The 12,126-nt window shown below is 40.0% G+C and overlaps 1 protein-coding gene across 1 annotated transcript; it reads right to left on the reverse strand.

Annotated features, from left to right (window-relative positions):
* Window positions 1-621: 621 nt before the first annotated feature.
* On the reverse strand, window positions 622-11,388 carry LOC306773997 (cystathionine beta-synthase-like). The gene is made up of 15 exons (XM_079263962.1): window positions 11,284-11,388; window positions 6,760-7,063; window positions 6,358-6,464; window positions 5,978-6,112; window positions 5,798-5,877; window positions 5,127-5,331; window positions 4,917-5,008; window positions 4,665-4,790; window positions 4,504-4,588; window positions 4,312-4,417; window positions 4,123-4,200; window positions 3,888-4,022; window positions 3,441-3,549; window positions 2,381-2,465; window positions 622-1,567 (listed from the first exon to the last, which is right to left on the reverse strand). The coding sequence occupies exons 2-15, from the start codon at window positions 7,053-7,055 to the stop codon at window positions 1,437-1,439; spliced, it is 1,770 nt and encodes a 589-aa protein (XP_079120088.1). The 5' UTR covers window positions 7,056-7,063; window positions 11,284-11,388; the 3' UTR covers window positions 622-1,436.
* Between the last annotated feature and the right edge of the window lie 738 nt (window positions 11,389-12,126).

Below are 12,126 nucleotides of genomic sequence, written 5' to 3' on the forward strand. Positions count from 1 at the left end.
ATGACCTCAGACTTCAATCCAACAAAACACTTACAGGATCTGGCTTGCTAAACTTGCTAAATTCAGCAGCACAACCATGCTGGTTAACCATTGAAACTTCTGGATCAGGAATGGGATGCCTTCCCACAGCAAAATGTGACCAGGCTTTCCAATACTGATAAAGACAACATAATTTAATTTAGAGTTATTCAGCCACAGTAAACAAAGGAATTGCACTTCCGTAGAAAAGGCACCCGTAAACATTGTCATTATGCTTTATATGCAGTTCAGGATTTTATGCTGCTTGGTTTAATGGTAAAAGAACATACTTGTGTGCTTATTAATATTGTTAGGTGTATTTTTTTTAGTACTGGTATACAGCAGAGAACTTGTACTAACATGACACTCATTTTGCACAGCAACAGAATCAAAATGTCTATACTTAGCTCAAAAAGCAAGGATATTTATGTTTAGTTCCTCTCTGCTGATTACTTCTCCTCTTTAAGCCCTTCTCATCCACATGGTCATCCACATAACCAAGCTAAAATCAGGTCTAAGGGTGTTTATATTTCTTCAAAAGCAGCTTTAAATCCAGTGACGTGTAGATGTCTTGAATGTGGAAAGTAACACTGGTATTTTGTAATTGATAAGACTTTAATGATCAGAATCACTAATAAAAAGTCAAGAAAAAAAAGTCATGGAAACACTGACATACTTGGAATTTGCATTGAAATTTTACAAGCAAAAAAAGCAAAATTGTCTGAAAATTTGTAAGATTTGCAACATTCTTTAAACTTTATTCCATCATGTACATTCCTTAAAGAACAAACTTTGCAATACAAAATGTTTTATCCTAGACCAAGCTAAAATTAAATATTCAAAACCTCTTTACAGTTGCATCACAGGCATGTGCTGAAACAGAAGTAGGTAAAAACGATGGATGATCCTCCCAAAAAAGTAAAACTAAAACACCTGCTAACAGTAAGCAAAACAACATATGCCTATTTACAGTAGCACCGGTTTTCTTATCATTAAGATCAATGTGGTATTTGTACTGTTCAGTCTTATTACTTATGTTGGATGCACAAGGCAGAAGAGATACAATCAAGTATTATTTTAAACCAACGAGAGCAACAGAAAAGCCTTATAAAAACATAAAGCTGTCCACAAATTACAATGTTACAAAATGTTTGCTGTAAACTTTACAAATACAGATAATCACTGCTAGATGTATGCAAAACTACAAGCTGACAAAGTGGTATTATGCATTTTCCTAATTAAATCATCAGCATTGGCTTTAAAACATGAAAAGTGATTATTTTCAACCAGAAAATAAAAATCAACCTCAAACTAAAAATCACCTCAACCCTCTCCATCATTAAGACTTGTTTACTAAACCAGCCACCATTTATTTTAGTGTAAGAAAAGGATGAGTGTGCTTTGTTTATTTCAGCTAATTACATCTCATCAGTGGACTCTGATATGGAGCGCTCTCTCCTTTCCCGGCCAGTGACGAAGTTGAGCAGGTCGACAGCCGTCACCACGCCAAAAACCATCTGCTTCAGTACAGGAGAGCCATCTGTCAGGTCTGATGGAGGAAGACAGAAGTTAAAACCAGATTTCCACAGAAGAGATCTCGCTTGATTCATTTTTTACCCACTAGGGGGCAGCAGAAGGAAAAGCCTTCAGGTGATTTACAAGGGTGGATTGATCAGGGAGGAAGGCACAAGGGGAACAGGACATGTCAGATGTTTGAGATGAAGCTAGAGAGGCCAGTCTCAGATGGTTTAGTGCTGCATTCAAGAGGGAGAGTAAATATGTTGGCAGGAGGATGCTGAGGCTAGAGCTGGAAGGCCTACAGGAACACCAAAGAAGAGATTTGAGGATGAAAGAGGACATTAGGTTGGTGTAAGAGAAAATAGAGTTGGATGGAAGCAGATGAGTCACTATGCAAACTCCAGGAGAGAAGCTGTAACCTTCCCAACATCAGATGAAGGAAAATTTCAATAAAAAGGATCTGAAAATGTTTCTGATAACACAGAAAACGAACAAATAAAAAGCTGCAGAGCAAGCCTATCGCTGCCACACTCCAAAAGAGAGGTCAAGGTTGCCTAAACTCGTATGCTTGCGCCACTGCTGGACTTTAACACTGAAATAGAGATTATCAGTGGAAAGTTGACCAATTTTTCCATTACAAATGTGGGTGTGACAGAATGAGAGGTTCAACAGCATTCAGCTGTAAGCCTATGATGCACAGGCTCACAAACCCAAACGGTTAAAAATTAGAATAAGAAACTGAAAATAGGTTAACTATAACAACTGACAGGAGAGAAAAGCAGCTTAAGGAAATGCAGAAATTAAAAATCATGGTTACGATTGAGAAAATATGCTGCAAACTTACACTGGATTTGTTCATGCACCACCAGGGCAAAGTGGTCAATTTCCAGAATGCGGGATAACTTTCCCAAGTTATCAGTCAGACGGATCTGTGAGTGAAAATGAACCAGAAGGGAAAAGGTTAGTTAATACAACATAAAAATCTTAGCAACGTATGCAGAAGGGGAAGCTTGGCATGCACTGTAATGATGAAACTGGTGAAACTGTGGACAGATACAAGTTTAAACTAGAGGTGGGAAAATCAAATCGAAAAATTGGATATTGGGATTTTTTGCTTTGCAATATTATTTATTTAATTAATTTTGTTATATAAAAATTAATTTATTATAACATTTTTGCATTTTTATTGTTTTTATTGATCCTTTTACTTGTCTTCTTGAGCATTATACCAGCAGAATGATGGTCTGGCTTATTGTGTTTCTTCCTAATTGAAATCAAGAAAAAGGATGAGCAAAAAGAAAAAAAAAGGTTTTGTATTTTTAATGTACAAAAATCAGCATTATCGAAGAATTGTGAGAATCGCAATTTAAAAATAGAATTGGCACCCAAAAAAAATCGGAATCGAATCGGGACCGATGCAAAGTCCTGAAACTGCTTTACAGCCACAAGGTGGTGCTAAAGGACAAAATATCTTAAGATTTGCTCCCACTCTTCACATACAAATATATTTCATGAAGATGTGATTTGAAAATGCAAACTTTATTTTCAGAATCTTAACTTTGGATGAACTAAAGCACAGGTACCACTTCTGAATCTGCTTGCTGGCCATACAGGATTAATAAGTTACTTTTTGGCTGTACATTGTGATTATATGTGTATTGTTGTAGCTGTCCGAGACCTGCCAAGGTACAACAGATGCAAATTATCTGCCTGGCTACCTCTATAGTATTTTATACTAATGTTCATTAATGTGCAATGTGTCCTTTTCAAATAAATAAATAAAATAAAAAAGCAGTTTAAAGCATTTTGACCGGCCACAGCAGCATCTGACTTAAAAATGTAGTCCTAAAATGGACCATATCATAAAGATCCAACTGACTCCATATTTCCACAATCAGTCTGACCTGTTTGAACTGCTTGTAGAGCACTTTGCTGACGGGGTCGGAGAGCTTGATCTTTCCTGCAAGAATCGATGACAACATGTTTCCCAAAGTCACCATGCCCAGGATCAACCTATACACACACACACACACACACACGCAGAGACAGGTTAAAGTTAACACCTTCAAAATGCTTAACAAGAAGCTGAATACATAAGACATCATGTACTAACAATGTTTTAAAAAGCTTGTTCCTATAAGACACAGATGTCAAACTCCAGCACTGGAGGGCTGGTACCCTGCAGGTTTGTTGTTTCCGTGCTCCAACACACTGACTGAAATTCATAAATAGCTTGACAAGAAGCTTCTGGATCCATTTCATTTGAATCAGCCGTGTTGGTAAAGGGAAACAACAAAAACCTGCTGGAGGACTGGAGTATGACACCGCTGCTGTAAGAGATAGATCCTCACCCTGCCTCATCCACTACGGGTGCCTGGTCGAACCCCTTGTCCTTGAGGATTTTGATGGTCTTCTGACAGGTGACAGTGGGAAGGACGGTGAGAGGAGCTGACATGTTCAAGCCTTGCAGCTTCAGGTTCCACCACCTGTTAGGTAGGGACACGGCACATTACAAAAACCGACAGAAGTCGAGACTTGAGACATGACCTCTTTGCTGGACGGGTATATACATTTGAACTTGCATACCATGGCTTCTTCACCATTAGGTCTTCCTCCCTCAGGAAGCCTTTCTGGAGCATCCACTTGTCACTCAAGAACTTAGACCTTGAAGAAAAAGAAAAGACATGATGTCTCCAGCAGAATACCTCAATGCTTGGACCTGAACCTGTTGGACGTGACATAAACAGTCCGTTTGGTTCATGAGAAGATTCTCACATATAGTTTCGGATGGAGTCTGGCAGGATTACCACACAGCGCTGGCCTTCCTTCAGCTCTCTGGCAACATTCACAGCTGCTGCCATGGCCGTCCCAGAGCTGCCTCCTGTTACAGGAAAGAGCAACGGATTAGTTGACTTTAACTGGGAACAAAGGGTTAAAAAGCCATCTTAGTAAATCATACAGACTTACCGCAGAGCAGGCCTTCATCTCTGATCAGCATTCGAGACATATTGAAGGATTCCTCATCGTTGGACTTGTACCAGGTATCAACGACCTGGAAGGATTCAACACAAGATGTCAGGAATCCACCAAAAACTACTGATTTGGAAAGAAAAGTGACTAGAACTTACTGATCTGTCGAGCACAGTCGGAATGAAGTCATACCCGATTCCCTCGACCTCATACTGAGTCTTATTGGTTTTGTTCAGCTCTTCAGGCTCAGCCAGAATGGAGCCTTCTGGGTCAACACCAACAATCTGCACAAAACATGCAAAGTTAATGAGCGAAAAGTACCTGGGTGACTGCATGACCTACTTCCTGTCAACTACAGCGGACATATCGCTTTTCATTAATCATAATTTAGATATAAGAAAGTAGTTTACTTTGATGTTTGGGCATCTCTCCTTCAGTTTGCGGGCAATGCCAGTGATCGTCCCTCCTGTCCCTGCACCGGCCACCAGCATGTCCACTTTACCTGTTTGGACACACAGATATGGCTTAAATATCTTGGAAAAAATAAAATTGTAACATAAAAAAAACAACAATTTTTCAGTTTGGACTCGTCAAATAACAGCTCTGAACTGATTCCATACCATCGCACTGCTCCAGGATTTCCTCAGCCGTGGTGTCGTAGTGAGCCAGAGGATTGCTCGGGTTGCGGTACTGGTCCAGGATGTGCGAGTTGGGGATCTCGTTTTTGAGGCGCCAGGCCACGCCCACATGAGACTCTGGGGAATCAAAGCGAGCACTGGTGGGTGTACGGACAATCTCTGCGCCGAGAGCTCTCAGGACATCCACCTACAGACAGAAATGTAACAATGAAGACACATGTTTTTAAAACGAAACGGGGAAAAAACTAAACAAAACAAGAAACAGCAACAAAAAAACAACAATCCCCAAAGTTACATTATTACTTGTTAATTGTTTAAATAATTGTAATTACTTCAGATGAACTATAGATTATAAAAAGCATTAAAACTACACTAATCTTGCAGAATGTTCATCCTTAAACAACCAAAAACATCTAAAAAAGATGCATGTTCCTGCAAACCTGTTTGGCTGCCAATAATGAGCCAATCTGACGAATCGCGAGGGTTTGAATTAAACTTTAAAGGCACAGTGTGCAGACTTTAGTGACATCTAGTGGTTAAAATGCAGACTGCAACAAAGCGAACTGAAAAAAGAAGACTGACTGGAATCAGACACACCAAAGAAAAAAAACCTGACAGGCAAAGTTATCCCTTCAATTTTATGAGCAACTCACCTTCTCCATGCTCATTTTCTCAGGCATTACGATGATGCAACGGTAGCCTTTCACAGCTGCAGCCAGAGCAAGTCCAATCCCTGAGGACAAGAGCAAAAGCGTTTCACTACATCGTAGTCATAGCTTTAAAAACATTTCCTCACAGCAAGACGTCAGAACAGACGCAACCAGATGAGTTACCGGTGTTTCCAGACGTGGGCTCGATAATAGTATCTCCAGGTTTGAGAATTCCAGCCCTCTCAGCGTCCTCCACCATCCGCAGGCTGATCCTGTCCTTGACACTGCCTCCTGCATTGAAGTACTCACACTTGGCCACTACACACACACACACACACACACACACACACACACACACACACACACACACACACACACACACACACACACAAACAATGCAGAATATTTACTTAAAGGGATGTAAGACAGTAGATAGCTCAGAAATTTTCAACCCATATAAAACATAATTCGTTATTATGAAGTAAACAACAAAGCCCATCTTATTCAGGAGTTACACTTCCTGTCTCCACTGGGAATGTGACTCGGATGCAATGATGACTTACATAATTCACATTTGAGTCCAAAGGCTTTGGGGATCTTGTTGATGCGTACCATGGGAGTGTCGCCAATCCGGTGCAAGATGTTTGGAAGGATGGTCTGAGGGACGGCCCTGGGAGGTGAGAGTGTGAGGGGAGAAAAAAAAAAAAAAAAAAAAAAAAAATCAACACAGAGAAACCCCACCTCTGGGAGTGTCCAATCAGATTCCCTCTTTCTGCCTGTTTCACTGGTTTGGGAAGTCCAAAGTAACCACTGATCCATCTCGACATTGTTTCACTGTTTAAAACTAATACAAGACTTTCCTTCAGTGCTTTCACGTCTTCTTGGATTAAGTCTGCTCTTAAGTGCCAACTCCCCACCCCCCCTCCCAAATCACAGAGCAGTGGAGACCCAAACCCCAGCCTTACCGCTGAACATGTGCATGTGGGGAGTCAGCGTTTGAGGCTCCCAGGCTCCATTTGCAACGGCTGGGAAGGTCAGGCCGGATCCATATCCTCTCAGGAGAAGTGCTCTTTCCGTCTATCTGAATGGTTCTGCTCGACTCCTCTGGGTTCATCACTACGGTCAGTTTCTCCACTCCATTCATTGGAAAAGAGCCTTCCCGCAGTTTGGCCTCTCCATTGGTGTGGTTGTGCATCTTGGCAGCATGTGGGCACACGGGGCCCTTGATGGCTGTCTCTTTGGTTGAGGGCACAGACGGCATGGCTTACCCTTGGAGAAAAACAGGAAACAGGATTGTGTAACCATGAGACTTTATCTTGTAGATAAAATTGTGACAGATAACACTGTCCTCATATGTTGTTGTTGTTTGAAGAAAAAGCAGCTCTTGACAAGTTAATACGTTCTGACACTGTCACATGTGGCTCTTTAACTTAAACTATTTTCAGCTGTTTAGTGAAGAATAAATCGGGAATTGGGAGGAGAATCAGCACTCGTGCCAATGCCTCACTGAAGTTCTGAGTTTTTTCATAACTTAAGATTAAGGTGTCCGCAGACCTAACAGCATGTCTATGACAGGCTAGCATGCTTCTCAGCTGATTAACGTTTGTCTATTAGAACTAAACACTGAAGCTGAAGTGGAGCAACGTCAGTGTTGCAAATGAACAAAGCTGGAGGAGAAATGAATGGAAATCCCTCTAATAGTTGTTGTTTGGGCTGACCAGGTCTGAAGTGATATTTTAAAGTAGCAGTTTAAATTTTTTTCAGTCTCTACATCCTTAGCTTTATCAAATATCAGGGTTAGGGTTCAGATGATTTTCATTAGTTTGGAGAACATTAGTCTGAGACAGTGGTCTCTCAAGAAGTGGGTGTACCATCAATTTTTTGCCAAAAAAAAAAAAAAAAAAGAGTGGCCGTGGGCGTCTGGCTGCTAGACATATAAACATCATGTCTATGTTCAGGGTGAAATTTTGGGCAGTGACAATATGCATCTGTCCCGATTCGATTCCGATTTTTTTGGGTGCCGATTTGATTTAAATTGCGATTCTCACAATTCTTCAATATTGCTCATTTTTGTAGATTAAAAACAAAAAAAAGATGTACAAAACTTTTTTTTGCTCGTCATTTTTCTTGATTTCAATTAGGAAAAACAACACAGTAGCCAGACCATCATTCTGCTGCTATAATGTTCAAGAAGACAAGTAAAAAGATCAATAAAACAATAAAAATGACAAAAAGTTTATAACGACTTTTTTTAATTTATTTGAAAAAAAAAAAAAAAAAAAAAAATCAATTTTAACAACAAAATTGATTTTAAAATTGTGAAGCAAAAAAAATCCCGATATTCGCTGGTAAAATTAGCTGAGCTGCTGGCGGACATACATTCGTTGGAATGTTTGTAATTGTAAAAGCAGCATCACGGGTTCTTTAGAAGTGGGTACAGTCCGTATACCTGCGTATACCATGGACTACACCACTGGTCTGAGCTCAGTGTGAGCTCTACGGTAAGGCAATACGTGCCATCGGGTGCACAAATAACATGTTCCCACTATGGCTCAGAGGAATTTGTGTCCAAGATTTCACGTTAATTGCAGCTTGAACGTGTAGGATAAGTCGTAAATTAAAACACACCCCGCACAGTAGAGAGTAGGTGGCGTGGGACTGCTCTCTCTACACCCTGAAGCCAACTGCAACAAAAAAAGAGCTGTACATTTATGGTTTAGAAGTAAACTGTAGTCATGCTTCTCTGCAGTATTTTCACCACAGCACATATCACAAACATGTTAAACTGCAGGACACTGCATCAGCTCGAAGTAAAAATACCCCGTCTCTTAAAAAAAACAAGGTGACCTCCAGTTACAGCTGCAGTTGTCTGATGAAACCACCACTTAATCAAAGGAAAACATGTCCTTTGCTTTGCCATAAAAAACAAGGCCCATTCGAGAACAAACAACCACTCCTTCCTCTTATTAATGATGAGTCATGTTGGTGAAAAAAAACAAGCTTTATTATGCTTGTTTTGACAAAGGTGCTGCTACTCCTCCCTCCCTTTCCCAGTCATACGCATTCATCTCTCTGTATGCCTCGTCATAGCAAGCAAACCTGATGCGAAGAAACTTTAGATTTCATCAGACATACCCGCGAAAGCAGAACTGAAACATGAGAAAGGTTGGCTGATGTAGTCTTAAAAAAACTGCATCAGTCACTCAAAAAACTATTTGATGCATTTACTGAAGAACTTAATAAGCTTTAAGCTTTCAAAGAATTAAAATCTTGATCGCAGTCCAGTAAGTCAAGTTATTACACCAGATTTATAACCACAATCTGCTTATAGAGAGACAAACATGTCCTGTATTTATGATCAGCCAGTTTAAGTGTCTACTTACATGAACCTATATTGTTGATAATAGTTATAAGTAATTACATAACTAAATGCTGAAGATTATCTCTAAGTTAAGCTCTGTGGAACTGGGAGGCGGGTTTCACAACAAGTTATTGATTGTTCATTTGGCTAATCAGTTGCATTAATGACCACACAAAGGCTGATTACTTAATGTGATTTCCTCCTTATTCACACAAACAGATTTAATGCACAGGCCATACAGATTTACCTTGCACTGATAGGCTTAATCAGCAATGTGCAAACTCATTTAACAAATGCCTGAATGTGCATGATGGTCGTTTAAAGCCCCACTTCCCAGCATATTCCTTCATGACCCAGCTAAACTGGTAGTACGTGAACCTGTACTAATACACAAGATACACAGCACTGCCAGCTGTCGAAGCCCTGGCCCCTCTTTGACTCCAGTCCGAGTTCAAACGATGTTCACACAGCTAAATGACTACATATTCTTAAGCAAACAGCTCCGCATGGGGGAGAAAACTGTCCTAAGATCCACAAGGAGACATGCTGAATGTTCAGTGGTCCATCGCTCCTCTGAATAAAAACAAAACAGTGGCCCTTATTTGCTTAACATTAATTACAATGGTTGGTTTTACCATCTGTTCTGAAGGAGAAGGAGGGTGTTTCGTGTCTACATGGTGCATCTTGTGAACTCCGTGACCACTGCTTCTCATACTGCTAATACAAGGTTACACTAGTTACAACCACAGTTCTAAATGTGGGAAAGAGCGTGTGGTATGTGGTAGCCTTGCAGGGTTCAACGAGGAAACATGATCCCCAGTGACAATACACATAGTTTTGAGCCAAGCTTCCAGGCCAGGAAAGACTTACAAGGGGATTTAACACGGAGAAAACTACAATATTGTTGAGTAAACCCCCATCAAGCTGTCAGTCCAATCCCACCGAGCTGAATGAACAGCAAAAGAATCACCTGATCAGTCTGGAAAAATCAAACCCAATCCAACACAAAATCCCTTATCAGACATTTATTTCTAATCTACTTAATTTCTAATCACCTCTGCTATGCTCGCTGCTGGGGAAGTCTGGGTGTGAACTGTTCAGCAGCACTTGGAGCATTTTACTCAGACAGCTGCACTGCCAGCAAAAAAAAAAAAAAAAACCTAAACTAAACTAAACAAAAAGTATCAGCTTTTAACAACACAAGAGCAGCATTCTTTATAAATATCCACTCAGCCATAAAAATGGGTGCCAAATGTTGCACAGTAGTAATGCTGCAAGTAGAACCACAATGTAAAAGTGCAGACATGTTCACCTGAGCGCTGCAGGGTCAGGAAGCCAGATTAGGATTCTCTTTTAGTCTAAAAAATGCAAGCATCCGGATACACAGCTGCAATAGGCAATGATCAAAAACAAAATAAGTGACTAAGTTTACAACCCAATTACAGGCTGATGTACTCTTTTTATTTTTTAAGCCAAGTTACTGGATGGTTTGATGCTCTAGGATTACTGTTATCTGCTGCCTTTCTGAGGTCTTATAGACTTTAGAGAATAATTTAAGAAAAAAAAAAAAAGATGCCATTGAGACGCTAACACACAAATATATTTGACCATTTCACTCCCAGAAGAAAATAAATCTACAGATCGTTTTCTTTGGGATGTGTGGTTAGAAATTAAGATGAATGTCAACTCGAGCTTCTGTAACATTTCTATTATTTAGCTTTTCAACAGCAAATAAAAAGTGTGGCTTTAGATAATAAAGATTTTCTGCTAAACCAGAAATGTTACACCAGCCTGTTATTCTACTGGGAAAATAACAAGCAAAGAAATGAGCCCGACATGTCAAAATATAAACACAACCGTAAATAAAGCTATTAGTCACGTAAAATTAGAGACGTATGGCTGTGTTGATTACATCTAACATACATAGACATTTTATATATTTAAAAAACCAAAAGCAACACGTCACACCAGCCTGGACTGCGCAGTAGAAATGATTGCATCAGCTCGCCGTCCTTGAAGCAGCTTGACTGATAGAATAAAACCAGTAATACCATAAAAACCATTAATAAATCCATAACTGTGATACATATTCTTTCTATTGACCCCCTTCTCCTCCATTTTCACTCACCTGGAGATTTAAATGTATCTTGAACCTGTAAAAACTTTACCGGTGAACAAGCGACGTAGAGGTAGGCAGACGAATGAGCCGCTTCCTACGAAGCCTGCGGTTGTCTAGCCGCACGTGTGTACCTCACGTAGAGGGCGTGCGTAAGTCTGCAACGTGATTGGCTACGCCGGGGGCGTCAGAGTAAGATGATCGACCAATCAGAATACAGATTTCTCTATAAGGGGGTTTGGCCAAACGTCGAGTTAAAGTTGTCCGCGAACATGTTTACCTTTTATCGACCCAACACGCAGCGCAGGCTTCGGTGCATGTGACACCTGGAGGACAGCTCAACGACTTCATGCCAAATATGATGAAACATTCAGGAATGGGCAGCTGCTGCTGTCAAATTCTCCAATAAATGTTTCCCACGCACTTCATAAATGCGGTTTAAAACAAATTTTCATGTGGATTTGTGCACTTAAAACACACAAGGAAATAATACTAATCATACATTATTTTTAAATGATCTTTGACAGTTTTTTTTTTTTTAAATTGCTTGGTATCTGTCATGCCTTAAGGATCATTCAAGTCCCGTTGTACCTTTTGCAATTAATGTCTTTTGGACGATAAAATATTTGGTTTTTTATTATACAACGAGGCCCCTGCATATGCATGTAGTCGACCTGTTTGGTAATCTGAGCAGGATCCAGAAGAGAACATTAATTTCACTCTATTTTCAACAGCGCTGCTGTAGTTTGAGCTTCCTAACTGTATTTAGTCGATAAATTATCCATATCAACTGCTCAAAATAGCTGCACAGGTATTAAGACTCATGATTCCTAGTGTTAATACTTAGAAGCATAT

Source organism: Telmatherina bonti (genome assembly GCF_933228915.1).
Source record: "Telmatherina bonti genome assembly, chromosome: 24".
NCBI lineage: Eukaryota > Metazoa > Chordata > Actinopteri > Atheriniformes > Telmatherinidae > Telmatherina > Telmatherina bonti.

Coding starts and splice junctions, on each gene's coding strand:
- LOC306773997 (XM_079263962.1), bottom strand. CDS start 7,055: ATGCCGTCTGTGCCCTCAACCAAAGAGACAGCCATCAAGGGCCCCGTG. Junction 4,023..4,122: donor CTAATGGTGAAGAAGCCATG/GTATGCAAGTTC, acceptor CCTACCTAACAG/GTGGTGGAACCTGAAGCTGC. Junction 1,568..2,380: donor GGTGCATGAACAAATCCAGT/GTAAGTTTGCAG, acceptor TTCCTCCATCAG/ACCTGACAGATGGCTCTCCT.